The sequence below is a fragment of the Gadus macrocephalus genome, chromosome 1 (assembly GCF_031168955.1).
Source record: "Gadus macrocephalus chromosome 1, ASM3116895v1".
In the NCBI taxonomy this organism is placed as follows: Eukaryota; Metazoa; Chordata; class Actinopteri; order Gadiformes; family Gadidae; genus Gadus; species Gadus macrocephalus.
This window is the reverse complement of record NC_082382.1, coordinates 16153062-16180985: the sequence shown is the minus strand read 5'-3', so window position 1 is coordinate 16180985 and position 27924 is coordinate 16153062. Positions and strand designations below refer to the sequence as shown.

The 27924-nt window shown below is 41.6% G+C and overlaps 1 protein-coding gene across 2 annotated transcripts in view; it reads left to right on the top strand.

Annotated features, from left to right (window-relative positions):
- opn7b (opsin 7, group member b) overlaps positions 1-20461 on the top strand; it is a 37585-nt gene extending 17124 nt beyond the window's left edge. For both annotated transcript variants that reach the window (XM_060049463.1, XM_060049454.1), the window contains 5 exons: positions 2287-2374; positions 2550-2712; positions 4034-4161; positions 14217-14551; positions 14891-20461. In XM_060049463.1, coding sequence (XP_059905446.1) covers positions 2287-2374; positions 2550-2712; positions 4034-4161; positions 14217-14551; positions 14891-15373 — 1197 coding nt within the window. In that variant the 3' untranslated portion in view covers positions 15374-20461. The remainder of the gene's footprint in view (positions 1-2286; positions 2375-2549; positions 2713-4033; positions 4162-14216; positions 14552-14890) is intronic.
- Positions 20462-27924: the final 7463 nt, after the last annotated feature.

Genomic DNA, 27924 nt, shown 5'->3' with positions numbered 1-27924 from the left:
TAGGGCTAGGCCCGCTGGTAGGGGGGCGGGACGGAGGCAGCAACGTGTTAACACTCTACGGGCATGCGGGGAGGATGCTTTGCTACAGAAGACGGGCAGAAAGCAAGGCAGGTAGACAAGCAGGCAGAGATGCAGGAGAGCTGACAGGTAACCAGGAAGCAATAAAAGAAGGCAGGAAAGGCATTTTCATTTTGACACTTTTGTGTGTGTCTCAGATTGTTTCCTTTATCTGCTCTTCTGCTCTACTTGTACAATAGATCTTAATGTCATAAAGCTTTGTGTCGCCTTACTGAGATTGAATGGAGGAGACGAGGCCGATCATAGGAAACAGTGTGTATGTGTGTCGGTCACGACACCATGTGGATATGGAAATGTTTGCTTTGGGTTTACGATAATATCCTCAGGACATTAAGCTAACATGAAGTCCCTCTTATGAAGCATTCTGAAATATGATATATAGTCACAATGAAAGATTTGTGCTGTATATATTTTCAAAATAAGTCACAGAGGAAGGGAATGGTGGTGCATCAGTGAGAGCGTTTAGTTTCCTCTCATATGGACATTTATGTTTGCTATTGCACTGTTCCGCATCCGGACAGGGGAAGCTCAGTGCTCGGGTATAATGGGCTTACTTAGCACTTTTCCAGACCACACGCAGTCCCAGCAAGTGCTGACACGATTACCAGCAAGTCTCTTTGTTCATGCAAAATCCTGTACAACATATACGTTCTGAGAATATTAAACAAGTAATCAAATGCAAATGAGAATAGACACCGTATGTAGCTGGGCACTGCACTGTAAAGGGGGAAATGAAGTTTAAAACAGGAGATAGGCCCTGGTTCTTTCTGGAGAGAGATCTCTTTGAGTGTAAATTGATCAAATACAATGTGCAGACTGAAGTAGAGGAATCTCATTGGTTAACATAGATATGTGCATACTGACGTAAAAAAAGCTTATTGGTTAATATGGTTACATGCATATTGAATTAGAAGAACCGTATGGGTTAATATGGACACGTGCAAACCTAATAAGAATAAGCTTATTGGTTAATATGGATTGGCGCAAACTGAATTAGGAATGCTTATTGGTTAACATGGATATATTTTCCAAAAAAACAAACCTTGTGTTTATCCCCATTTCTGCATCGGGGTAGAAATCTGTAAACACAATCATCATGTTCTAGCACCAGTAGCAGATCTTTCCTGCATGTGTGGTTACAAGGGCCCAGTCAAAGAAATATGGTCCTGACCTTTCCTGACACAGTTGTGTGTAGGTCCGAGAGCCAGCCTGGGGTCCGGCCAACTCGTGCTTGGCCATCTCTTCCCAGTTCAGATGTTGTGTAATTGCCAGCAATCCTTGAGGAACTTATCGCAGATAATTTATCTCTGCTTCTTCATCTCAGAATGTAGTATCAAACCTGTGATTGTGTGGATCCTGGTGGGAGAAGCCTTAAACAATCAACACTCTTTTGGAAACAGCACAGTGGAGCTTGTCGGGAGGTAACTGAAAGATTCCCCTGAGGTGTTATAAGGACAAACATAAGTTTAGTAGTCGGGGTATTCATTGAGTCAACTTCTTGAATGTGGCTTGTGGTTTGTTCCGTATCATTTATATGTGGATATGCATAGTTTAATGTTCAGGAGACTCAAGACTCACTTGTTTGGAGTTCGCCAGGACTCTACATAACCTCCCCTCTTAACCCCCACCGCCCCTGCACCTCCATGTTTGTACTTCCTGGCACTTACTGTACACACTTATTGTATGTTGTACATCCTGGCATTTTAAAATAGTACTTTGCATCCTATAGCATCTTATCCTTGCTATCTTTGGTGTATACCGGGAATGGGTTAACATAGCAATTGTAAGTGCCTAGCACTTGTTCTATGAACATCCTTACTGTAACGACAGTGTTATATTGTTGTTTCTTTTTCTTCTGAAAATGTCATGGTATTGTCTGCTAAATGCCCTAAATTAAATGTAATGTAAATGTGATGTAAATGTAATGTGAATGTAATGTAATTGTCTCTAATTGATTTTGTTCTGTTGGGCCTTGTATGATCCTGAGGGTCTTTATGATACATCGTAGTTTTAATTGGCCAAAAGTCTTCCATAAACCATATATAGGAAAATGCAATACAATGGAAAATAGCCTCAGCAAATTTACTTTGCTTAAATTGCATTATACTGCTTTGTAGTCGTTAGAAGTAGTTACTAAAAACAGGACTTTAACAAGTCTGTCTTTGTCCCTTTCTTTGTCTACTCTGTCTATATTTTCAATTGTCTTAGATGGGAAATGCCTCCGAAATGAATTTGCTTGTGTCAAGCATATCCAAAGAGAACGACTTTCTCATGGCCACCATTTACACTATTTTTGGTAAGTCTTTATTTGAATATTTTTCTCCAGAAACCTCTTGGCTCTTGAACATAACAAACTGAACGGAACGATTAAACAGAAAATTCAACCAATTAATAGCACCTTATCTTCTAATTCCCCTCCTCCTCCTCTTCTTCTCCTGCTCCTCCTCCTCCTCCTCGTCTTCCTCCACCAGGTGTGCTGTCTCTGATGGGGAATGGCATCCTGCTCTTCGTGGCCTACAGGAAGAAGTCGTCGCTGAAACCTGCAGAGTTCTTCGTGGTCAACCTGGCCATCAGCGACCTCAGCATGACCATCAGCCTCTTCCCCCTGGCCATCCCGTCAGCGCTCGCTCACAGGTGAGCGGTCCATTGGCCCTGCCCTTCGCCCAACCCCATGCCCTCTTCTGCTCCCCCTTTTCGCCATTCCCTCACCTCATGTCTCTCCCACTGCTCTCTTGTTTCCCCTCCCTTTTCTTTTGATCTGTCACTAAATGTTGTTATTGTTTGATTGTTGGAGTTTACATTGGACAGATCTATAGACTGTAGCATGTACACTCTATCTGCCTCAACCTTTATGGACATTTTTACACCGTCTGGCTCTCATCCTCACTCACCCCAGGGCTATACTGCCTGACGTCCCTGTCGGCCGTCACATTAACTTGCCGTTACATGTGCTCCCTACGGGAGTGTCAAAAAGTGTTACGTTGTGTGCTGAGAACACTGTACCAAGAAGGATGTCATCGTTAATGAATGTTTGCGGCGTGGTCACACGTTTCACCATCGAGAATTGATTGATTATGCGGTTTGGGTGGAGCCATCAGACCGTCCGGCCTTGCCTAGCCGAACGAAACAGCGTACGGAATGCTGATGGAGGAGGACGGCACAGCTGTGGGGTTCGGCCTGTTATGGGCCATTATTGTCTACAAGGTTATACGCCGTGGAATTCACCGAAGAGAGTGTGGAGAAGGATGAGATGGACAGGGCCACACTGAAAACGTAGTTGGATGGAGTTTCAAGAGAAAGTACATTTCTTCCTCTGGGGCTCGGAGAATTTATTTTAATCAATAATCCAATATTAACAGGAATTCACTCTCTGCGTTAGGGAATATCTATTAAAGTGTTAATGCCTGGGGATCTCTATCTCCCGCTTTCTCCGCACTCCCGCTATCTCACTCGCTTACCTCCTCTCTGAATGGCATCCCTCACCACTTCCCTCATTGCCCCAGCGGCACTTTAAGTGTGATTGATACGCGACTGTCACACCTCCCGTGATGCCTGTTAACCACCACAGCTAGATGTCAGCTGGAGGTGTTCCCATCGGGGGGCACCAGAGCATGATGGGAAGGTCAGGAAGCACCCCCATCCTGGTTCTTCAGCAGGCAGGCACTGAATCATGCCATTTATCAGGCTTTGTTTTTGTATTGCTGTGGATCACAAGATCAGTGGCCTGGTATTAAAATGTCAGCCAGTGACGCATGACGAATGGTCTCACTCTTGAGGAGGCGTACATGTTTTTACAGCTAATTTTTTTAAGTCTCTCTCTCTCCCTCTCTCTCTCTCTCTCTCTCTCTCTCTCTCTCTCTCTCTCTCTCTCTCTCTCTCTCTCTCTCTCTCTCTTTCTCTCTCTCTCTCTCTCTCTCTCTCTCTCTCTCCCTCTCTCTCTCTCTCTCTCTCCCAGGTGGCTGTTTAACCTGTCGCTGTGCACTGTCTATGCGTTCTGCGGGGTGCTGTTCGGCCTGTCCAGTCTGACCAACCTCACTGTGCTCTCCTCCGTCTGCTGGCTCAAAGTCTGCTGCCCCAACTATGGTAAGAAGAAAAACATACAAAAGATCTGCATTCAGCTTGAAAGACCATGTTGCCCCATTATCATTATAACACATAGACGGTAGACGGTTATGGTACGGAAAAATGCAGACGTGAAATTTACAAATAGCATTTTGTCGAACACATGACAATGGTTCTGTTTATGGAGCCTAACCAAAAGGCATAATGGAAATAGTTTAATTTGATTTAGCAAACGCATTCATCCTACTTAAGGCGGCGACACACCGGGCTGAAAATCAGCGTAGGTGAGACTTGAGAGGTCGGTGACATGAGTCTCTTTGGTGTGTACGGTGAAATCGATTTGTGGAGGGCTAGCAGCTTGAATAGCGAATCAGTGAAGCCCGGATGAGAGGATGGTAATCATACCAGATAAACAGTGTAAGCGAAAAAAACATATTTTATACATTTTAAACTTACTACTACTTTATTACATCTTATACTTTATTACTTCTTACAATAAAACACATCTTTGAAAAAGCAAATCTCCCTGCATACTATTGTCTTATATAATAGGCCATGGACTGCTCCTATTGCGTCTGAATGTGGGCCAGTCAGTGTTGTCTATGGACATCATTCGCATGAAGTGAACACTTCCTTCGTCCTCCATTCCCATGTAAGAAATGCCGATTTATGATTACATTACCTTGACATTTGAACTTTTCACATTCCATTATTCCCTGACCAAAAACTATGCGGCCTGTTTCCAACATCTATGACGCTAGTGTGGTGACTGAGCAGTGATGATGCTACATGAGGCAATTATGCATGCTCGCAGTTGTATCCACATCTTCACCCACTTAGTGCGTCTAACTTTTCTCCTTATTTTTTGCTTACGACTTTCTTCTTCCAAAAGAGAAAGCACGAGAGCTGACAAGGCCAGTATCTTCGTATCAAAATCATCCATCGTTTGACAACAGTGACTGGTGATGACAGTGTGCTCTGTGTTTTGGTCTAAAGCGAGGACCTGGGTTTTTTTTCATCAAAGTCGCTAACGAAAGCGGCGCTTAGTTGATTAAGCCCGTTTAGAACTAACTAACTTCCACTTGAGGCTAAGGCCGTTCCATCAACCCAGTTCAGCCGCGCCTTCCTCAGGTTAGTTCAAGCCAAGCTTACGTTATCGTGAATTACGCACACTCACGAGATATGTAACCAGCCCAGAACCGTGAATGTCGAATCATGGATCAAATGTCTGAAAAGGACCGAGCGGGATCTTTTCCACAGCGAACAGAGGCTGGTTGTGGAGATCTATGAGGAGTACAAGCATATAATTACTCAAAAAGAGAACACCTTAACCATTATTAAAAACAGGGAGGCCGCCGCTGGCAATAAAATCGTGATCTTTTGAATGAATAAGTAGTATTAGTAGTAAATCTAATATTGACCGCACATTCGTAATCAGAGAGATAGTCTTGAGGTTACGTGTAGGGCTTTCACTTGGTCGTCCGGAGTTCAATCCCCACCTAATTAGTGGTTTAGAAAGGATGACTGGAGGAATCCGAAAACGTTTCATGCCATTTCTTTGAATACTCTAAATTGACTGACCATCGTATTTTTCTTCACAAGAAATTCACCATAGTATTCTTCTTCACGAGAAACTCACCTGAATGGAATTTATGTGACTGCAATTTCCCATGCAGCAGTGTCTTTGTCTTTGTGACAAAGGCTTATTTATCAGTAACATTCATATTAACATTAACTTTACCATGGGTTTTTGCAAGTTATATTTGGGTTCTAGGGATATTGTAAGACATATTTATTCATGGACACATTCCGGCTGATGGCTCAAGACGTGCATAATTATAATATATCTAAATTGTAAAAAATATTATGATTAGAATGATTCATACAATATCATTCACGAGTTATAATCAACCCCTACACAATCAATAGTATAACCCAAGCCCTAGGCCTATTTCACAGGCCTCCTGCCCGAAATGACATGCCCATAATGAATAGAGTATGCCTCCACAACTACAAGGGCTATATGAATAAAGTTGGTTTCAAAAAGAAGGTAACACCTGTGAGGTGGCTGCAGAAGTGTCAGAATCTATATAGATGTTACTGTGTCGGAGTAAATTCAGCTAGAACATAGTAAGAAATGTCAATTTTCAATTTCCGCCTAGAGAAAACACATTATTTAGAGTGAATACCACCTTGAAACTATGGGATAGTAGCCCAGAACCTTTAGGGAAACATATAACAACATCTGATGAGTACCCTGTTCCAGGATAAATGCTAATAAAGTGAATAAAGTGATTTTAGAGAGGTTTTAGTACAGGTAGGTCCAGACGGACTAAATGGTGCCATTTGGGCACTTTTGGGCACCATCAGTGCCATTTGACCTTTATAATGTACCAGACTGTAAAACTAATTTTATTTCACTGACATATCACTATAGGTATTCATTCCATCCAAATTCAACAGTTTTGACTTGAAATTTCACCCAGACCTCTATACATTTTCCCAGTCAAAGAAAACCATACAATCGAAATGAAGTTTGACTCCAACTGGAGTAGATATATTTGAGAACAACATATAATAAAACCAAACTGTAAAAACAAAGGTAAAAACTACAATCACTAGGGATAAAGATATATATATATATATATACATATATATAAACAGAGGTGGGGGGGCTGACGCTGGAGCAGGAGCAGTCGATGAAGGTGGCTCATAATCAGCATCTTCATCACTGTGGAACCCAAGAAGAAGAAAGAAAAGAATGTAACTTCAAACAGACAAGTAACAATATGTTGGGGTAAACAAGACATGTACTGGGGAAGTCAACTAACAATCCAGTTTGCACCAGTTTGAGTGTGTGCATTTACTAAATTCATTGCAGGATAATAAATCAAATCCAAGTTTATTTATCACTTGCACAGCAATGCTTGGTTTGCTAGGTCCTCTCAACAATGCAAAAAGGAATAAAGAGAAGAAAGGATAGAGATAGTATCAAATAAACTATGCATAATATATTGATAATGATAATTGATGCAAATAATATCATAAATATAAGGCAAAGAGTACCGGTAGTGAGTGTGTGGAATGAGTAGAGTGAGTAGGGTGATCGATAGATAGATAATATCTAATAAGGTGATAGATCGTCAATTTGACACCAAATCAATAAGTAATCGATAACAGAGATTACATACCTTTCAGGTGATGGAATTCGATATTCTGAATCACTGTTGTCCGTGTCCAGTTCTGGCAACAGCAAGTCACTGTCGTCAGACGACGACTCGAGAGGGACTACAGTAGCCCCACTGTCGCTAGTAATGATAGCGAATGCCTCCGCAAAAGTATAGGTCTTTCTCCTGCCTGCCATTATTTATTTTAAAATAATAACAAATAGAAGAAAAAGGCAAGAAAATACAAAATAACTAGCTAACTACTAGCTAACTAGAAATGCAAACGATGTAATAAGCGTGTAGTAGGAGCGTATGTCTCTATCTAGCCGGAGTGTCTGAAGAGTGCTCAGAAAGTTCTCGGCGCTTCTGGCGCGAATTATGCTGACCTTCCAGTCAAACCCTGGAAGATATCTTGGGTATCCATTGGTCAATTTGGATGATTGACCCCTCTATCGAACCGTTGGAGCCAATAGAGTCGAGGGACAGTCAAATCGAGGGACCCAAATTCATGTAAAAAAACACTATTCGCCAATCAAAAGTATCACATTGTATAACGTTTTTTATTTTTGCTCTTCTTTGGCTGCTAGTTCAGTGAGTTTTCGTCATAGAGTGATGACCGTTATATCATTGGAATCTGTGAAGCCTCAGCTTTCATATGACATATAGTTTGTTCGGGTGGCATGAAGTAGCGAAATCGGCGGCGGCCAGTATGAGCGCATGTACGTTTTACGTGTTTTGCTATGGGCTCATTTAGTTGCTTGGTGTTAGAATTGTATTTTGTTTAGGTAAAAATGGTTATCATGGGCTTTTAGCCGAGCTTCTTCCCGTTACGTGGGTATGCACCATGGACATGTTGGAGCATGGTGGTGCTGTTTACAGCTGTTTACAGCACACGTTGGCGCAGCTGCCCCCGCCCCCGGGGGCGCTCGGGTTTAAAGGCACCCAGTGCAACTTTCGAGGCTTAAAAATAAACATTCAATTTCTAGTCTTTTTTACACGTAGTAAGTTTCAATAACTCCATACCATTACATACCGACATTCAAGCAGCAAAGATGAGACGTCGTTGTGTGGTGAGAACTGATAACAACAACAATGCCGCCATTTTCTTTATTTTTTGTAACCTACAATAAATAAAGCAGGCTTCCAGTCAATGGAAAAATGGCTTCTCCCCACCGGCGATTGTTGTTGTTTACGATTTTCTATCAGTTCTCACCACACAACGACGTCTCATCTTTGCTCCTTGAATGTCGATATGTAATGGTATGGAGTTATTGAAACTTACTACGTGTAAAAAAGACTAGAAATTGAATGTTTATTTTTCATTGAATGTTTACATAAAGTTGCACTGGGTGCCTTTAAATACGATATGATTTCTAGATGTCATGGCAACGTCGCGGTCCGCCTGCGACACTGGACTTGCGATTAGAGAATAGACGAAGCATCGACGCGTACTTTCATTTAGCCTATTCTATGCCACTGATTACATATTGATACCATAGATAGACTGTATAATATTACAATACGTATCCAGTGGAATAGCCTACATTGACTGTAATAGTTTCTATTATTTTCGGCAACCGTTTTACTGCCGTGCCGCTTCCGGTGGAAATTGGCCTTTATGGTGTAATTTCAAATGCAGCATTGCCATTCATTAACCTGTGATCCTCCCATCAATAAGTAAATGAAGGGACAGTTTCAGAGCTCTGTAGGATGTTTATGATTTTTTTTCTGGAGATGTGCTGAGAACGGAACATCAAATCAATTTGTGTGCTTGCATAAGTCCCTGGAAGCACGTTTCTGGGATCATAACTGTATGCCTTTGAGGGTCAATATGTTTGTTAAACGAACGATTTGCTTTAGTAAAGGCTTCATCCCCCAAGGCCAGGGTTAAAAGCCCCAGACTTGCTAGGCATGCAGCTCTCATGCACGCTTTTCAAACCACAAATGAGAGAACATCAGGGCTAATGTTAAAAAAATAACATTACCTTTGTCCATTCTTAACCTTTTATCCTTGAAAACTTCATGAGGTCAAGGAACGATGTCAAGCAGTATTCATAAGGACTTAGGAAAAGACAACCGGAGTGCTAAGTGTAGCCGACCACACTCACAATAGGCTACAACAGTGGTTGTTATAAACGTTTGGTTGCCGTTGGGAAACAACAAAGTTTTGAAGATGGACCACTCAAAGCGCATTTCAGATTCTTGGACAATAGGCTGAAAAATGATACCTTATTACTACGGTTGGAATTGACATGAAAAGGAATGGAATGTAGGCAACCAGTTACAAAAGGGAAGACAAATTGTCCTCACATTGATAATGGTGTCTCACTCTCACACACCTCTCTCCTGTGAATGGACCAATTGTGGGTTGGTTGGCTTTTAAATGTTTCTGCCCCAAGGAATTCTGGGACTGCATTATCTTCGTTCCTTTAGTAAAGTATGGTCCAGTGTACCCTGTGATAAAGGAGATAAGAAAGGAAGCATTGAAGCACCTTTTCATAGCATCGAGAGAATTCTAACAGCTCTTATCATGGCAGCCTCTAAGATTATTCTGGGTCATTTCAGTCAGTAAGGTGCCTTCCTAAACAGAGCAGATTATCCGGCCGCAGCCCTGAGGTCATTTTATTTTGTCACGCTGGGCTTCTAGACAATATTTATCATGTAATTTGTCCCTTAAGAACAGACACATTACTGTCCAAGAAGCAGACCTGCCTAAACCAGGAATGACATTGATAACATCTAAAGGAGGTTTGTTTGATTACCTTTTTTAGGTGGTTTTATAGTAAAGCAGTAGGAGACCACTGGGGAACAAGGAGTCAAGGACACAGAGCATATTTCCAATAAAGAACAGATAGCCGGATGTGCTGTGTTGGCAAATGGGATTAATTGGAGTCCTCATGCAAACAAATTTAATAGATCTATTTGACAATGGAGCTTTAGCAAATCTAAATCGTGTGAAATTGATTGGCTTTAGTTTTTAGCTTGGTAATTGATAAATGAAAAGGCACTGATATGGCACATACACACACAATGAAAAACATGCACACGCGCACACACACTCATACACACACACTTAGACCAGACAAGCAAGTGAGAGAGAGAGAGAGAGAGAGAGAGAGAGAGAGAGAGAGAGAGAGAGAGAGAGAGAGAGAGAGAGAGAGAGAGAGAATGAAAGAGAAGTGCACGAGAGAGAGTCAACCCGATGGCGGGTTGACACCCAGTGTGACTTCCATTCTTGAGTTGAGTCCTTAGGGAAATTAACTTGTGGACCTTGAAACCCGCTGAGTGCACACCACATGTTTTACAGCTTACAGAACGGATGCCTTGCATTTTTGACATCACCATGGTTATGTTGAATATATCAATGCATATACTACCTTGAACAGTGCTGTGGGTGGCTGGAAAAGGGCTTCATGAATGCTACTCTTTGAACGCTACTCTGTGAATGTCTGTTTACTGTTGCCTTGCATAGGGATCAGTGAGAGTGTCTCACATCTTAAACCAAGAGATTGGCAGGAACAGGCAGAAGTGTCTATAGCTGTATACCTACATTGTTTGAGGGGGAGAGGGGGGGAGGTTGTGTGTGCTGTGCATGCATGCTTATTCAGTGTACCGATCTTCCTTTTCTTTGTTATGCGTTAACGTGGCTGACACATTTTATTCAGAGTACACCACACACACACACACACACACACACACACACACACACACACACACACACACACACACACACACACACACACACACACACACACACACACACACACACACACACACACACTCACACACATATACTGTCTATATCATTCTATTCAGATTAATTGATGATTGATTGAACTCTTTTCTCCCTTCAAAGCTGGCTTTGTTTGCTAGCTATCATTTCCTTAATATTGGGATTTGGGATTATTTATTAACTCAATTGAAAGCACAGAACTAATATAACTAAGCAGCAAAGAATGATATATGGCTTCAATGGCAGACAACTTTAGGGGTATGTCTGTCTACTGGCTCCCTGATGGTCTTTTCCAAAGCGGACGACTGCCACTATTAGGCAAAGTAAAGTCAAGGCAATAGAATAAAAAAATTAAAAACTTGTGCGAAGTAAAACTGGGTACTGCAAAATTGTTGTTAACAATCCCATTTTTTAAGATCTGACAAAAATTGGGGGGAAAATTGGAATAAACTTTATTTTTATGCATTTTGTCGACACTACCTTGAATTTTCCAATTATTTGTCAACGTACAACAATGTTGCATCAATGCGGCATGAAGGACACATGAAATGAAAGGGTCTGAGATTTCAAAAAGCTATATTTCAAAGTACGAACTACGTCTGGATATTCTAAAGAAAGGCTTGCCCTCAATGCAGTGTGGGCTAAGACAATTCAATTATATATGTTCTCTCTTTCTGGCAGCAGAATTCTGAATAACTTCCGACTTGCAAATGGATTATTTAAAGGACCACGGAAAAGGACAATACACCTTAGAGAAAAGCATGGGTATTCTTTAGTGTGAAATCACGGCAAAGCTTTTAATCACTTGCTTGTTCTTGGAGTGCTCTGTCATCCACTTCTAGGCTACCGGTAGAGCTGGCTTCAGTAAAGGATGAAAGCAACCTGGATTAGCAAGACAGCAGCCTCCATATCATAAACAAACGTTCTATTCAGAGACACCCTCCTCACTAGCCTGGTCCTACCAGACTCTAGTACTTCATTTCATTTGTACAGAGAGTCTGGACCTACTCAATTGACAAAGGTTAACTCACTTGAAGGCGGGTGTATGTTGAAGATTAAAACTATTGGATCTGCCCAGTGCCACTCTGGATCTGCCATAACCAATTGCTAACGTTTGGACGGGAATCACGTTGCGTGCAGGCTGTAAACAACTGTAAACACTGTGTGTGAAGATATCCGTCAACGAGAGCTGACTATAACGTAATTGATCTCAGCCACTCCCTCTGTTCTGATTGGACTGATTGGACGCAGACATTTTAGACAGAGAAAACCCACTAACATACCGCAGACCCAGACCTAATACTGAAGGGAAATTCAAATTGGGCAGAAGTAGTTAGGCGGGCGGAGCCAGGCTACCTCCTCACATGCTTTGCATTGAATCGAAGAAAATCACGATTCATACCATGAGATGTCTTTCATTCTCAGACACTCTTGCGCCCCCCTCATCTCTCAATTTCCCCTTGATGTCCCTTAGTATCTATTCTATATGTCTCCAGACAGACACACACGCACAACTCTCTGCTGTAAATCAATTAGGAAGCCAGAAGCCATTTATACTCTAGATTCCCCTGTATAAAAAACAAAGCACATGTACAGAGAGACAGAGGGAGTCCGGCCCATCGATGCTGGTGGAACAGACTGCTCAGGGCCTCATGTGGCCCTGCTCATTAAGTACAGCTGTTCTTCTGGTTTCAGGCCTCTAGCAGAGCTACTTTTTCTTCAGCGTAACCAACGGTAGCCAAAGTTGAACTGTCACCTTGGTAACCCCTGAGAGTGATACGTGCTATGTGCCCATATGCAGCAGCTTAACGGATTTTATTGGAGGAAATTCAGTTTAGCGAGGAGATCTTTCTCTGAATAGATTATGCAACTCATTGCAACTGATCTTCACTTAAAGGCCCTAATTCTTTTTTACCTGAACATGGGGCTATATATTAGGGAACACTGCTGTCGTTTCATTCACCCAGCCGGAGGCTCACAGGGAGTCGACGCCGTTCTAGTTTAACATCAGAGCATGCACCCGGTTTCTATGGCATGGAACTGCCCCAGGTTATTTGTATGACTCTGTTTTTGTTTGTAAGATGTCCGGCAAATCTAGTAGCATGAATAGAATAATTCTACATTTCATTTACAATAAAATGATCATGCGTCTTTATTCTTACAAAGAGGGGTATGCAATTAGAAGTGTTAATAAACTTTAACTACGCATACAGCATGAAAGTACATCGTGTCTGGTCCCTTATCTCCATATATCGCTCTGCATTTGTCGGTAATGAGTCTGCTTTTATTTTTCCTTGTCTCTCTGTCCTTCTATCTCCCCGTCTCTCTCTATCTCTCTGTGTCTCCTGTCTACCTCTATCTCTCTCTGTCTCTCTCTATCTCCCCGTCTCTCTCTATCTCTCTGTGTCTCCTGTCTACCTCTATCTCTCTCTATCTCTCTCTATCTCTCTGTCTCTCTCTGTCCCTCTGTCCCCCTGTCTCTCTCTGTCCTTCTGTTGTGAAGCTGTGTGCAAGAAGGGTCACCAGCGCCTGCACTGTCTGAGGAAGCTTTCCTCTTTTAACATAGACAAGACCAGGATGTCTTTGTTTTATGGTGCTTTTATCCATTTTAACATTTTCCTTAGCATCATGGTTTGGAAACGTATCTTTAAAAAATAAGAATTCCATCAACAAGATTGTCAAATGGTCCGGTAAGTTGATTGGTGAGCCACAGCCGAACATGGAAGCCCTGTACACCAAACAGTTAGAGAGGTTATCACAATCCATTCAAAGTGATAACCCCCATCCTTTAAACAGTGCATTTCAGCTGCTTCCCTCTAGACAGAGGCTTAAAGTTCCCCAAAGCAGAACCAACCGCTACAGGAACAGTTTTGTTCCTGCAGCCATTATCTGTACAACTAAATTTTTGCAGCGCCACTAGTGGTGCATAACTTTGTTGCACTTTCTGATGTACTGAGCGCATCTGTGATTTTTGTCTCTGTGTCCGTCTTGTCTTCCGTGAACGCCCTTTTCTTGACCGGCAAACCAAATTGACCCACGGGTATGAATAAAACAACCTTGACCTTGACCTTGACCTGTCTCTCTGCCTCTCTCTGTCTCTCTGTCTCTCTCTGTGTCTCCCTGTCTCTCTGTGTCTCCCTGTCTCTCTGCGTCCATCTGTCCGTCTGTCCCTCCAGGTAACAAGTTCTCCTACTGGCACGCCTGCCTGCTGGTGGCGGCGGTGTGGTGCTATGCCATGGTGTTTGCCCTGGGCCCCCTGAGCGGCTGGGGCCAGTACGGCGCCGAGCCCTATGGCACGGCGTGCTGCATCGACTGGAACGCCCCCAGCCACAGCCGGGCGGCCATGAGCTACATCATCTGCCTCTTCTTCTTCTGCTACATTGTCCCCTGCACCGTCATTGCCCTCTCCTACGCCTTCATCCTGATGACCGTCCGGGGGTCCCGCCAGGCCGTCCAGCAGCACATGTCCCCGCAGAACAAGGTCACCAACACACAGACCCTCATTGTTAAGGTGACAGCCTCTAGAACTCTCCCAACGTTCGCTATAGGGATATCACGCCTGGGCGGCCCAAGCTACATGTGCATGCTGTGACCCCCCTTGGAGGGGTTAGGGTTAGGGTTAGTAAATAGCAAGTAATAAGAAAGTGTATTGCCCATCCATACAATATCCCCGTTTCAGTCAAGGCATCCGTTCATTTTATGTTTAAAAGCCATCCTGCGACCTGCCAGGTCCAGAGTTTGACATCCACTGTGTTAATATATATATATATATTTGTATTCAACATATTAAGTCCTCACGCACCACATGACCTGCCTGTCTCTTATTCTGTCTCTTTTGTTTCTCCTCCAGCTCTCTGTGGCAGTGTGCCTTGGTTTCCTCATTGCGTGGAGTCCCTATGCCATCGTCTCCATGTGGGCAGCGTTCGGAGACCCACAGAATGTGCCGCCGATGGCGTTTGCCCTGGCAGCCATGTTCGCCAAGTCCTCCACCCTTTACAATCCCGTCATCTATTTGGTGTTCAAGCCCAACTTCCGCAAGTCCCTGTGCAGGGACGTGGCCCTCTTCAGGGGCACGCTTTGCGCCTGTCTGTTCCAAGCGGACCCCATCCAGAAGGGTGCCTGTGAACAATTGCAGCTCAATGTAGAGCATGACTCCGCGAGGCCGCCCAACGGGCTGCATGACAGCCAGTCCAGCAGACAATGTCCCGAGAGCGGCTCTGGGGAACACTGCAGTGACACTCCCCAGAAGACCAAGAGAATGCTGTCGGGCTTGCTGAACAGCGAGCTGACCGTAAGTCAGCTCTCCAACGAGGCGCAGAGCGACTTCCTCTAAAAACAAAACGCCAACACGTCACCACACGACGTGTTGAGTTCACAAACAAGGTGTTAAGCAATGGAACAAAAACTCTAATTGGAAGTCAAAACAGAGAAAGGTCAATGTTTGGTGGTTGGCCCGGTTTTGGCTGTGCTGTTGCAGAGATAATGGTAGGAGACTGCACAGTGCCGGGGCCTGAAAGCAAGAAGTGCAAGGGATGGAGTAACGCAGTGTTCCTTGTTTTGTTCAGGATATATAAACAGATCAAACTCAGTCGATCAACTCATTCACTCATGGCAAGAACAAGGGGTGTTCAGAAGAGGATATGAACAAATGTATTGATACAGTTAGTCAGGCTGCTACACCGGTTTGATTCAAACCTTTACAGAAACTTTGTCTATGGAGGTTGGTGTCCGGACAGGACGCATCAACTTGTCTTCACATCGATTCCTGGAATAATCCTGTTTAGCAGTGCTGACCAAGTTTGGGTTTGCTGTTGGCCAAGAAGGTATACTGACAGGATCCGAGATGAGTGGCCGGCCATATCATGTTTGTTTGGGTACCCCCGGGCAGGGGGTTTCCCGAAGAGAGCCATTCCTTGTAACGTGTGTCTGCAGATTCCCAGCCTTCAGCGACATGATTGAGGAAAATATATTCGGAGCGAAGAAAATGAAATGCCCCGTTCACTCAGCTTTAAGCTTGTCTGCCATCAGTCATCAGAGGTTACTCTGCACTCTGATTCGTGAGATGTTGAAAGAAGAGCTGTTTGAACTTTTCGGAGATCAAATGGATGTTTAATGCCTCAAATATATGTTAAAGTCTAAAAAGAGATGACTTGAAACCAAATAAGTGTAAAGCTCAAAAATTGTGCAATCGGATTTGTGAACATAAATATTCTATCAGGGGAGATGAGCGATGGCAAAAAGCCATCCAAAATAGTCCATAGTCCATGGTCCATGGTCAAAAAGCCATGGAGAGAGAGAGAGAGAGAGAGAGAGAGAGAGAGAGAGAGAGAGAGAGAGAGAGGTCTTATCCAGTGGATTAGTGGGCAGAAAATGAACCTCATTATTACAGAAACGTGTTCAGGATCATCCGTTCTGGATGATCAAACCACTGTTACTCTCTCTCCTGGCTTGACTTCACAACAACTCCCGTTACCAATATAATTAGTCCAAATAAATTTATTGTAGTGATTCTGCAAAAGAGCGTTTTTAACAATACCGTGCCTGCAGTAGGCTACTGCACTTTCGTCTTTATAATGAATGTTTTTCCTGCAACTTGTCTGATAACAAATGTAAATGTCTCATCACAAAGACCAGGGTGCTGTATTGCTGTTGTTTACATCTGTGGTGGACACATTCAAGCTGAATCTGAAATATCAAAGTCATTTTGATAAATGATATTGGTCGCAGGTATTTAGTAAAGATAGCAGAGAAAGTTACACAATTTGATAACCCAGCCTCGGGTTCCAATTAAGTTCCTCTTACAAGGCAGCAAGTCATAGTGAGTCAGTATTTCTGTACCTGTTTACAGTTTCACTCATTGATAAATATTGGGCTTGATTCATTGGTTCTCAAAACATTATTAAAAACAATCTTAGTTCTGGTTCATCCACTTCTCTAGGAAGTGTCGTTGCATATTAACATCAAATGTTGCAACAGAAATTGATAATCATCATAACATTTGAGGAAAAACGACACAGGACTAACTTAACATTTGCCCGGTGTTTGCCGTACTTCTGTGGAAGTGGTCATGGATTTGAAGGAGCATACCTTACATAGGGTAATTTTGGACTAATTGGAGATACAAAGTGTGTTTACGTGACTGTCAAGAGTGTATCTCGTCATTGGTTCTTCAAGATAATACCTCCAATGCAATCTGGATGTCCAAACATCTGGTCCTCTACAGCTCATGACTGCGGATCCCCTTTCTGCCCACGCCGGCCGGCAGTGCAGGTATGTAGGCCTATCTCTATAGTTAGCTTGTTCAGCTCCCTGAAGACCCACAGAATGATCCAGATGGAGGATAATGATAAGTAATGATAGTGACGATGTTGATGATGAGTGTATGGCTTTAGTATAGCCGTCTTCAGACCTTGCCGGCTCATTTCACTGCAAGCCATATAGATAATAAGTGGTGACTGATTGATCTGAATGGAGAGATTTCTAAATTGGCGTGCATGGTCATTCCACCCTTACAAAAACCATGGTTTCCCTTTAATGGTTGCTAAATAATGCATTTCTGTATGAAACATTGAAATGAGTGCATTATGGTGCCTTCCCTTCCCATCTTATTTGTATTACTGATGAGTATTGTCAAATAGATCCAGCCAGAGTCGTGTGTTCATGGAATGAAGATAAGCCTGAGGGAGACCAGAGAAGAATGCACAGCTATCAATACTTTTCTTGAAGTAGAGAAATCAAGTAATCCAGCAAATATATATGTTTTGTAGGAACTTATTACTTTGGAATTGTCATAACACTCAGGAGTTGCAGTAGGAAGGGAGAAGGGGTGGAAAGGTATGGTAATTGTATAACTCCTGGAGTGATCCCATTGTACAGAACTACAGGCTCCAATATCATACTTTGTGCTTGCAAAAAACAGAATAGGGTGCTGAACTCTTAACAAAAACGGTATTGCCTTGATTGAAAAAAATACTTTCAATCAATCAAGGAAATATTTTCTTCTTAGTAAATTATTACAAATATTATACTATAATGTATAGTTATAATAATGAGCAATATTATTTAAATTGCTTATATATGGTATAGTTGTCGATTCTATGTGGTTACAAAGGTATCTATGTGCATGCTAAACTGTGCGGAAATTATATTGTAGTCTTGTATCCCGAATAATATGAGGAATATAAAATGTGCCTCAAGCCATCGAACGTGGATTACATTGAGTTTGTGTTTGTGGATGCAGGAGAGCTTCTCCATACCTTCTGCGTATCAAATCAGGGCATGATCTTAGTAAAGTGGATTTGTTCCACCAGAAACACCAACGATTTGCCTTAGCTCTGTATAACCTTGTGATTTAAAAATACCTACCAAACATTCTATGTAGTGTTTCGTCAAACAGCAGGGATATGCACTCCTATCCCCTTCACACACTTGCACACGCACACATACGCACACACACAATCACACACACACACACACACACAAAACCAAATAGCTTAAAAGTATATAAAATCTAACCATCTACATGATGGAATAGGCTATGATAATAGACTGCCTCACATCTAATCATCTTCTCACTTGCATCACACGTCAGGCGTTGCATGACTTAGTCAAAATGAAAACTTTGTATTACCCTTCCTTTGTCGTACCATATAGAAGCATTGACTCTGTCTTGTGGTTCAGCATCCTATTCTCATCCTAACCTAACCTCAGAGCAACGCCATGTCATTAAATGTGAGCCATAAAAAAAAAAAGTTGTAATGTTGGTTTGAATCTGTTTGATACCTGAAGCTGTGAATTATATTATGCATTGTACTGGAGTGATCAAATCGCATGGACCTCATCACGGACCTTTCTCAACGGGGCCTCACCTCCCATTGGTTGTAATCAGGGGGATGTGACACTTGTTCCTCTATCTGGATGTTGGTATGAGTCAGAACATTTAAATGGATCCACACACACACACAACCACTACTTTTCGGATTTTGTGTCTCCAAGGGTTCAGCCGTTTAAGCTGCACTCACTTTAGCGTGTTCTTATCCAAACTGCCAAGATGATTTAACACATAAGTAGTCAGGCTTTGATACGTACCTACTGTTATTGGAATACTGTTATTGAAAATATTTTTGGAATATTTTCAGGTTGACCATTGGGGTTATGGTTTAAAATGCCTTTCTGACTAGATTATCATTTTCGAGATGGTTTGTACCAAAGGCTACGGAGCCCTTCAAGTCATAGTTCAAAACCAGAACTTTTGTTTTCTTGAAAACCAGCATTTGTTATCTGTACATTTTTTAGCCAACACACAATCTAGAATGTGAAAGCTTGACATATCAAAGGCTTGCCTTCCAATCTAATTTTGGACAATGTGGTTTCTGCAAGTGACTCTTGGGCGAGCAAGGAAGAACAAACCACAAGCTCAAACTGTGATTTTTTTCTATTCTGTTTACTCAAGGAACTCTGTCTGCACGGTTCTTAAATTTGACATTCTCTCACCATGGTCAGATTCAACTGACTCCACTTTATCCAATGTCAGGGATTTTACTTGCATGTATATAAAGCATGTATGTATATATGTCTACGTACAGATGTCAAATATATATTGTCCACCATGCTGATGAGCCCCAAAGTGTGCTGGGGGAGGGCGGGGGCTGGGAATCGGAAAATGCTTTGATTTTATATCTATTTTTCTGTAACTTAGTATGCATTTCCAATGCAAAACATCCTTCTAAAAGTGTGTCCTCTCTTGAATGCCATACCAATGGTCACTCATTTTATTTAAGGCCTGGTTCACCATAACATGGCCTAGCATAAGATTCGAGATCACCGTGACCCTGTAAACTAAAAATAGTTTGTTAAAGAGTATATATGGGAACCAACCAATTCCCAACCTGTTTATAAGCTACTTTTCTTGTTAAAAATTCCTATTTGTTGCCAGTTTACAAGTGAAACGTCAAATAACCTTCTTTATTTAAAACTTGCCTACATTATCCTGACATTGGGATTCTGTTCTATCTGGAAGAAGCCTAGAAAATACCCTCCTCTAAGATTGCATTTAGTTAAATGGGCTTATGATGCACATAGTCTGGTAAACCATATGCTTTCTCTGGTACAGTATAATAAATCCTAAATGGACTGTACTACACACCCAGGCTAATCCTCTGCATGCATTATGAATGAGTTTCGCGCTGGAATCTCAGCAATGCAGAGTAGAGGATTAGATAAGCTATGGTAAGCTGCGGTATGGCAAAATCAATATACATTGATTATTGATGGTTCTCTGAAACGGCAAAATGTATACCCTGCAGTGAATTATAAGACTGCAAGAGGTGCGTTCATGCATACACAAGTGCACTAATATTAGAAGGATGTTTTGGTGGTCTTTAGTATGTAATGTTCCAAAACAAGGTTGAATGTGATGTTGTATTGTACATACGTGTTTCTCTATGAAATAATATATCCATACATATTGGTTTTATAATATTCTTGTCAAATTCTAATTATTATTTAAATTCTATTAAGCCTTTTTGTCAGTGAAGTTTCTTATGCACTGTGAACACATGATGACATAGTAAAGAGTAAACTAAATGTATACTGTCATGTATTTTCTTGAAAAAGAAGAAAGACACAAGGGGGGACTGGTCCTATCTGGAAGAAGACTAATGTTACAGATCTGAAAGATAAGTCTGGTATAAGTTAAATGCAAATAAATAAAAACAACCATCTCAAACAGAATATGAGAATTTTACTTGATTCCTCTCCTTTTCTATTATTTTGGTTCTTTACACTAAACCCTTAAAACAAACATTTAAGAATTAATCACAAAAACGCACAGCGCATCACACAACACCGTCAGTTACTTCGGAAGTCGAATAAAAAAGGAAACCATCTGGCCATCAAAGGTTAAACATCGCAAGGAGCATAAACACATGAATTCAATAACAAACGCAAGCATGGTCAACCATGTAAATAACTATCCATCAAATACTGGTCTCAAATGAGATCAAATAAAGAACACAGTTATTATCGGGCCCCTTCTTGTTATAAAAGACCCCTGTGTCGCTGAAGCAGGCTGCTCAGGCAGTCTGGATACCTCGATGGGATTCCTGCTGATTGGAAACATATGAACATAATGGTGAGAGAAAAAAGGATACTGAAACATGGGTTTTGTTTTTAACTTTTAGCCAACAATATCCTTTCCTCCATACTTCTGTATATATTCACCATGCCTTACCAGCTAGCCAAGGCTGGCTGTAAATATGGAAGAGATCGGATAAAGTTGACAGGAGATATGGGAGAAACATGATCACGTGAAAAAAACAGATAAAGGGGGAGCAATACATTTATGTTCAATCCGATGTAAAATCAGCAGACTTTGAAATGTTTTATTAAGTGGAATATGGAGGAGACTTCATTGAAACCCCATGATGCAGTGAATAACCCAATCTGATTTGGTGATACCTTGGGGATTGTCCCAGAGGCGACGGCAGCGATGGTTATTATGTGATATGGAAGATTGATTTGTGGAGGATGGATGGCTGAGTGGATGATGGATCTCTTTGTACAGACAGCAGGTGTTTCGTTCCCTATGTGTGGTGAGGATTAAGTCCATGGTAAAAGGCTTGTGCTCATATCCACAAGCTCTTGCCACGGTTTGGCGGAGGTCTGTGATAGGGAAGATGTATGCATGCCGAGTGTACAAAGATCATGGAGATGGCAGCCTTGTAATGCAAGCGTGTGTAGCTTTCGGTTTGTATCTGGGGCTGAAAGTGACAGTACTTTCTGCCCCATGCCTCTGTTTTCCACTTGCTACCATTACTGTAAATGCGGTGTGAGCGTGCCTGTTCACTCATGCGGTTGTAAACCTTTCTCTATAAAAGATGTCACATATCCAAATAGTGCGGCAAGCAACCTGGACTGGTTTGAAAGATTGTCAGCAGTATGCATGCACAAACACACACACACACGCACGCACGCACACACACATACACACACACACACAGACACACACACACGTGTTATACCTTTCGCTCCACTGCTCTTACATAAGGCATATCTGAACCAATTAGAAAACACAAGTCGATTTTTTATTTGTTCACACTGAAATTCCTCAGAATAAGATTCCTGTGCCTTAATGGAGTTCAGTGATTATATCATACCATTCTCCATTACACAATGCCTATAGAAACAACAATTAAAAACCATCAGAGGTGACGGTGAACATAAAAACCTCCTTGCTCGCTCATATTATCGTACAGACATGAGCAAACACATGCCAATTAATACACATGCCGCGTGAAGATCTTTCCTTCTCTGCGTCCTCTCTACCTGTCCTCATCGGTTGGCCAATGGCCTGAGAGGGGCGGGATCGTCAGATGACCTGTGCTGAGGTTAATTTGAGTATTTGCATTTTTTGGCTCTCTGACCCTTAATTTGGGCTCTCTTTCGTTCTTTTCAGTTCGGGAATCTACCAGTTGACTTACTGGTTAGTTTTCTACCAAAATACACCTTTTGCCTCACTCACCCATACATTGCTTCATTACTGAGACCTACCTGCATCCATACACATTCTTGCTTTTGTCTGTTTTTTTCTGATCAGATTGACTCCAGTCCCATCCTTTGGGACTCTACTTTTATGAGTTGGTTGGAGAGAATCTGATTAATGTGTCTCATCTAATGCAGACAAGAATGTGCCTGTTTGTTTGTCTGTGTGTGTCTGGCTGTGTGTGTGTGTGTGTGTGTGTGTGTGTGTGTGTGTGCGTGTGTGTGTGTGTGTGTGTGTGTGTGTGTGTGTGTGTGTGTGTGTGTGTGTGTGCGTGCGTGCGTGCGTGCGTGCGTGCGTGCGTGCGTGCGCGCGCGTGCGTGCGTGCGTGCGTGCGTGTGTGTGTGTGTGGGTGTGTACGTGTATGCGTGCGTGTGTGTGTCTGATGATTTGAATGAAGAGAGAAATTGTTTCCATTTGTCTCATGCATTCAATGCAGGATTACGTTGTCATCGAAAAACCTGACCTGACTTTTATTTCATAATGTCTAAAGAACGATATTTCTAAAAGTGGATGAATTGACCTAATTAACACAAAGAAGGTGTTGTATTTAAATAGTATATAAAACACAGGTTTATGAATTGTGGGAAAATCCTCCAATTTACCAATGAAAGGGCTGGCTCACTAAAACAAGCAAGGGAAGGAAATCCCTACCAGTGATGTCCAAACATAAACTTAAAATCAAACTGTTCATCATCAACCATCCATCGATAAAAAATAGACACAAAATTACAACCAGCGGCTTTGCAACACTACTGCAAAACAAAACAGACTGTAATGTTATGCTATAGGTGGAGGGAACATAGATAACAACTTTTAAAATGTTGGTATAGATTAATATATTTTCAGACCTCTCTTACACTTAAGACCTTTCCTAAATATTTCCCATTAATTTGATAAACTGTGGATCTGGATAATGGAGATTTAATGAAAAGGTTTTAGTGTCATAGTTTTATTTCGGTATTATGTCCATACTGTTTCTATATTTTTTAAATGTTTGAGCAAGCACCGTTTATACCAAGGTTTAATGAACACAAACATGATTACGATTTCATCCATTACATATGCTTAATTGTATGTACTTTTACTAAAGTTTCTTAATCTAAAGTGATTTGCTGTAAAACTTTAGGGCTCGAAATACACTTATGTCATTTAGATAGCACTATTTATATATATCTAAGCTCTGAATAGTGCTCTTTCTTTCGGCGATATTCAATCATTTTTAATTTTCCCGTCAGGCATAGTATGGAGGGCAGGGAAATTAGAAATGTGCGCAGCCATGCATGTATTTAAAAGATAAAGAAGAAAAAGAAACATACGCTATCAAAGCACTTGGGTAAGGCTGACTTTTAATCAGAATAAATCCAGTTTTGTTAGGGTTAATCATTCTGTTCATTTGATGTATCCCCATTTATAAGCCTATTGCAATTTTTCAACTGATGAATTATTCTGACATGCCAAATAATTGTAAACCAACAATAACAAAACGAATGAGTTTCTTTCATATTTAATGCTGCATGTTAAGTCAGGCCATAAGATTCAGATCAAATGTGATGGAGTTCCAATGTATCCTTTCCTGATTGGCAGCTGTACAACCAACGTCTTCTTCCAACTCAGCCTTGCTGTGAATATACTCGATGTGGAATTAACACCGTAGCATAACACATGTATTGCCGGGCTGCTTCAAATGGGTTACTGCATTAGTTGGAGGTATCTCAGCACAACCCTCAGCGCACAACCACACCCACCCAGACACACAAGCCAATTGAGGACCTTTGGTTGTGAATCCAAGGTCCTCCTTTGGATTGTCAAACCAAGTGACTTAAAGCCCAAAACCGGTGTAAAATGGATCTGAGATATGCTTAATATAACGAGTTGGAATGTTCGTTTGGGAGCAAAAAAGTGCGTATAGACGCATTCCTAAATTGGCTGTTTTAAGCCGATTCTACCAAAACGCTATAAACTTAAAACGATGGGGGCATTTGTTATGATAAAAACTAAATCGCTATATTAAACCACTTAAAAGGTTAAAAGTAGCCAGACACTTCTTTGGTAGTATAATAAGAGCCTTATCATATAAAACAAGGCATTGATAACTTTGTAAGTGTACAGATTGTTTATTAAAAAAATGACATTTTATGCACACAATACCACCTGTAGATCACCCGTAAGACCCTTATTTTACTACCGAAGAAGTGTCGGGCTACTTTTAACCTTTTAAGTGGTTTAAAATAGCGATTTAGTTTTTACCATAACACATGCCCCTATCGTTCCAAGTTTATAGCGTTTGATAGAATCGGCTAAAAATACCCAACTGAAGAATGCGTCTATATGCGGTTTTTGTGCTCCAAAACAAACGTTCCAACTCGTTATCATACAAAACATATCCCAAATCCATTTTACACTGGATTTGTCCTTTAAAAGAGTTTCCTTTCTATTCCTAGCAGGAGGTGCTCAGTGACCGAGAGGACCTCAAATTACAAATCTCTCTGTCTGTTGGGAAGAGCAAGCTATGGGGACTTCCCGGGGGGGAGGGGGGGATCTCTCTCAGGAGGGGCATCAGAGACCCCTGGGAGGGGACCCAGGATGCATCTGAGGAATGTCCCAGTTGGCCTGTGAACCATAAGGTAAGTTATCAACCCAACCGTTTCATGGTGATGAATGTTTACATTTAGTTATTTTAACGTTCAATATTTTGGTTTTCACTTATTACGATTTTTTGAAGGTACTGTTGAAGTGGTTGTTGTTTCGATAATATTCAGGGACGGCTGGTATCAATGGACTAGTGGGGCTAGGCCCTCCCTTTTACAATAAACATGAGAAAATTATTAAATTAATGAAAATATTTAAATATAATTGCTAAAAATTTGAATTGGTTGATTTTGGTGCAACGGGAGAAGCAACAGCACCAAATAATCACAAAAACGCAGGAGATACATATAGATATGTTGTGGGCTTAGAAAAGTCAGCCCAGACGATCTGTCTGGGCTGACTTTTCTAAGCCCACACTTCAGCATCAGCATCCAATCGGTGTCTTCCGATCGTGATTGACCGGTGTCATGACATACCCCCTTGATAAAGAGACTGTGTAAAAGAGTTTGCTTGATGCACATGGTTGTTGGTAAAAAGCATGTTTACTTAAAAAAAAAAAAAAAACACAACAGTTGATTCACTTGCACAACTCAAGCCTCCCTCCAGTCTAAAACTCTTGTCCTCTTAAGGAGCACCAGCATGGATGTGGCTCAATTAGCCTATGAGCCACAGCTGCAGACTATTACAGGGCTACCAGCCAGACAGGAACACGTGAATCTTTTAAAACATGTTAAACACAGTGAAGATGCCAATCACATCTTCACAGAGACCATTTGGGCTAAATGAATATAGCCCAGAACAACAGTGACAGTGACTCTCACTGGTGACTGTCACTGATGGAGGTGGGAGAAAAAAGTTTTGACAACAATGGCGAGCGCTAATTTACTTAACAAAGTTGACTATCTGTCTGAGGCATCCATTTTTTTTTTGAAAAAAATAAATAAAGAGACTGAGCGCACATCGGCCAAACGATGTCCAGATTAGACAAAAGGACACGCGACAAAATTGTTCATTTTGCATCTCTGGGTTCGAAAGGAAAGACTGGCTAACGGTGAGCGTAGCTAGGAGCGCTCTCTTCTGTTTCCCTTGCATACTGCTCGGAGGAGACACAGCTTGGACCCAACAAGGGGTTGTGGATTTAAAACATGTGTCCTGTAAAATCAAGAAACATGAATGCAGTGCAACACACATTGGAAACTGTGTGAAGCTTTCAATGTTGGGCAAAGAACAACCTAAACTGAAGCTGAATACTGAAAACCGTGGATGTGGTGGAGGTGCCGACAGAGATTCAGCCTTTGAGTCTCAGTAGGAATTATGCAGCAATATGCACCAATCTGAGGAATGTGGTCTTTAATCATAACTACTCGGGTATGACTTGTGTCAGCATCCACTGTCCACCCTATCTCAGGTCTACCAAATGTATATGTAGCTTAGTCGTATGCAAAGACAGAAAATGTTATGCTTGCATTCCTCAGGACAGGAAATTACTTGGAGAATATTCGAGTAAAAAAAAAAAAGAATGTCATCAATGATCAGTCTCTGTGCGTGAGTGTGTGTTTGTGTGTGTATGTGCGTGCGCCGTGCGTGAAGAGTGTTTGTGTGAGTGTGTGTGTGTATGTGTTTGCGTGTGTGTGTGCATATGTGTCAGTGCACGTGAGTCAGTGTTCATGTGTTATGTGTATTTTTTGTGGAAGAATACAAAAATATTATAAGACAGGGTTAGGTCACCAAATATAAACAAATCACAACGTAAAAAGAGTGACTCATTTTAGATGAGTCATATTTTGCCAGTTATGTTGGAAAACATGTCTAGTAGAGCATGACTAATTATGTAGATAATTAAGTAGCTGATTAAATTACATGCATTCAATTATGGATGTTGTTCAAAGATGAAGGAAGTGATTATAATCTTGAATGTAATTGTGATTGAAATCTTAAAGATTTCCAAGCAATGAGGCATTTACTCAATATATTGATGAAGACATGATTTGTGTGGTAGTGTTTGTGAATGATGCGCCAGCTCAGGCTGCTAAAACTAGCCATCATCCACACACACTCACAGTATGATACCATTCTAATGTTATCATGACCTTTTGCTTTACTCATTCACCTTCATAGCCACAAGAAAAAGTAGATCTATGCTCTCCCTTGAAGATGAAAGCCTTCCCCCTGGAGGGCACCGCCTTAGGGGCCAAGCTCAACCCTCCAATTAGCTGCATGGGGCCCATGGCTAATGGAGCAACGCCGGAGGACAAGTATATAATGAGGGCAAACGTGTTTATTTAATGTTGTTTTGCCAATTTAAATAAAGCGAACAAACACTCACCTTCTAAAGCCTGGCCGAGTTGTCAACTAGAACAAGACCTCTGAACGGCCGAAACCCTTTTAGTTTTTGATTAATATACCAGGGACGCGGGAAGTCAGTCCGAGGGGGAGGTGCTGAGGGAGAAACTATATAATGACGTCATAATAAATGCTGCGCAACATCCATTGTTTACAGAGACGAGATGACGGGTGACGTCACATTCAGGGCTCCGCTCTGATAAACACTCTACTGGTGTGTAAAAAGAGTTCTGCCAACCAGCCACTGTTATTCACAAACGTAGCAAGTAAACAATGTGGAAATTAGAGTCAACTCGGCTGATACTGTGCTGAATTTCACACACTAACAACATGCCGACAAGCTGTTGCGGTCCGGGATTATACACAGCATTATAACAAGGATTCAGGAGGTTATTTCTAAAGGTTTACAA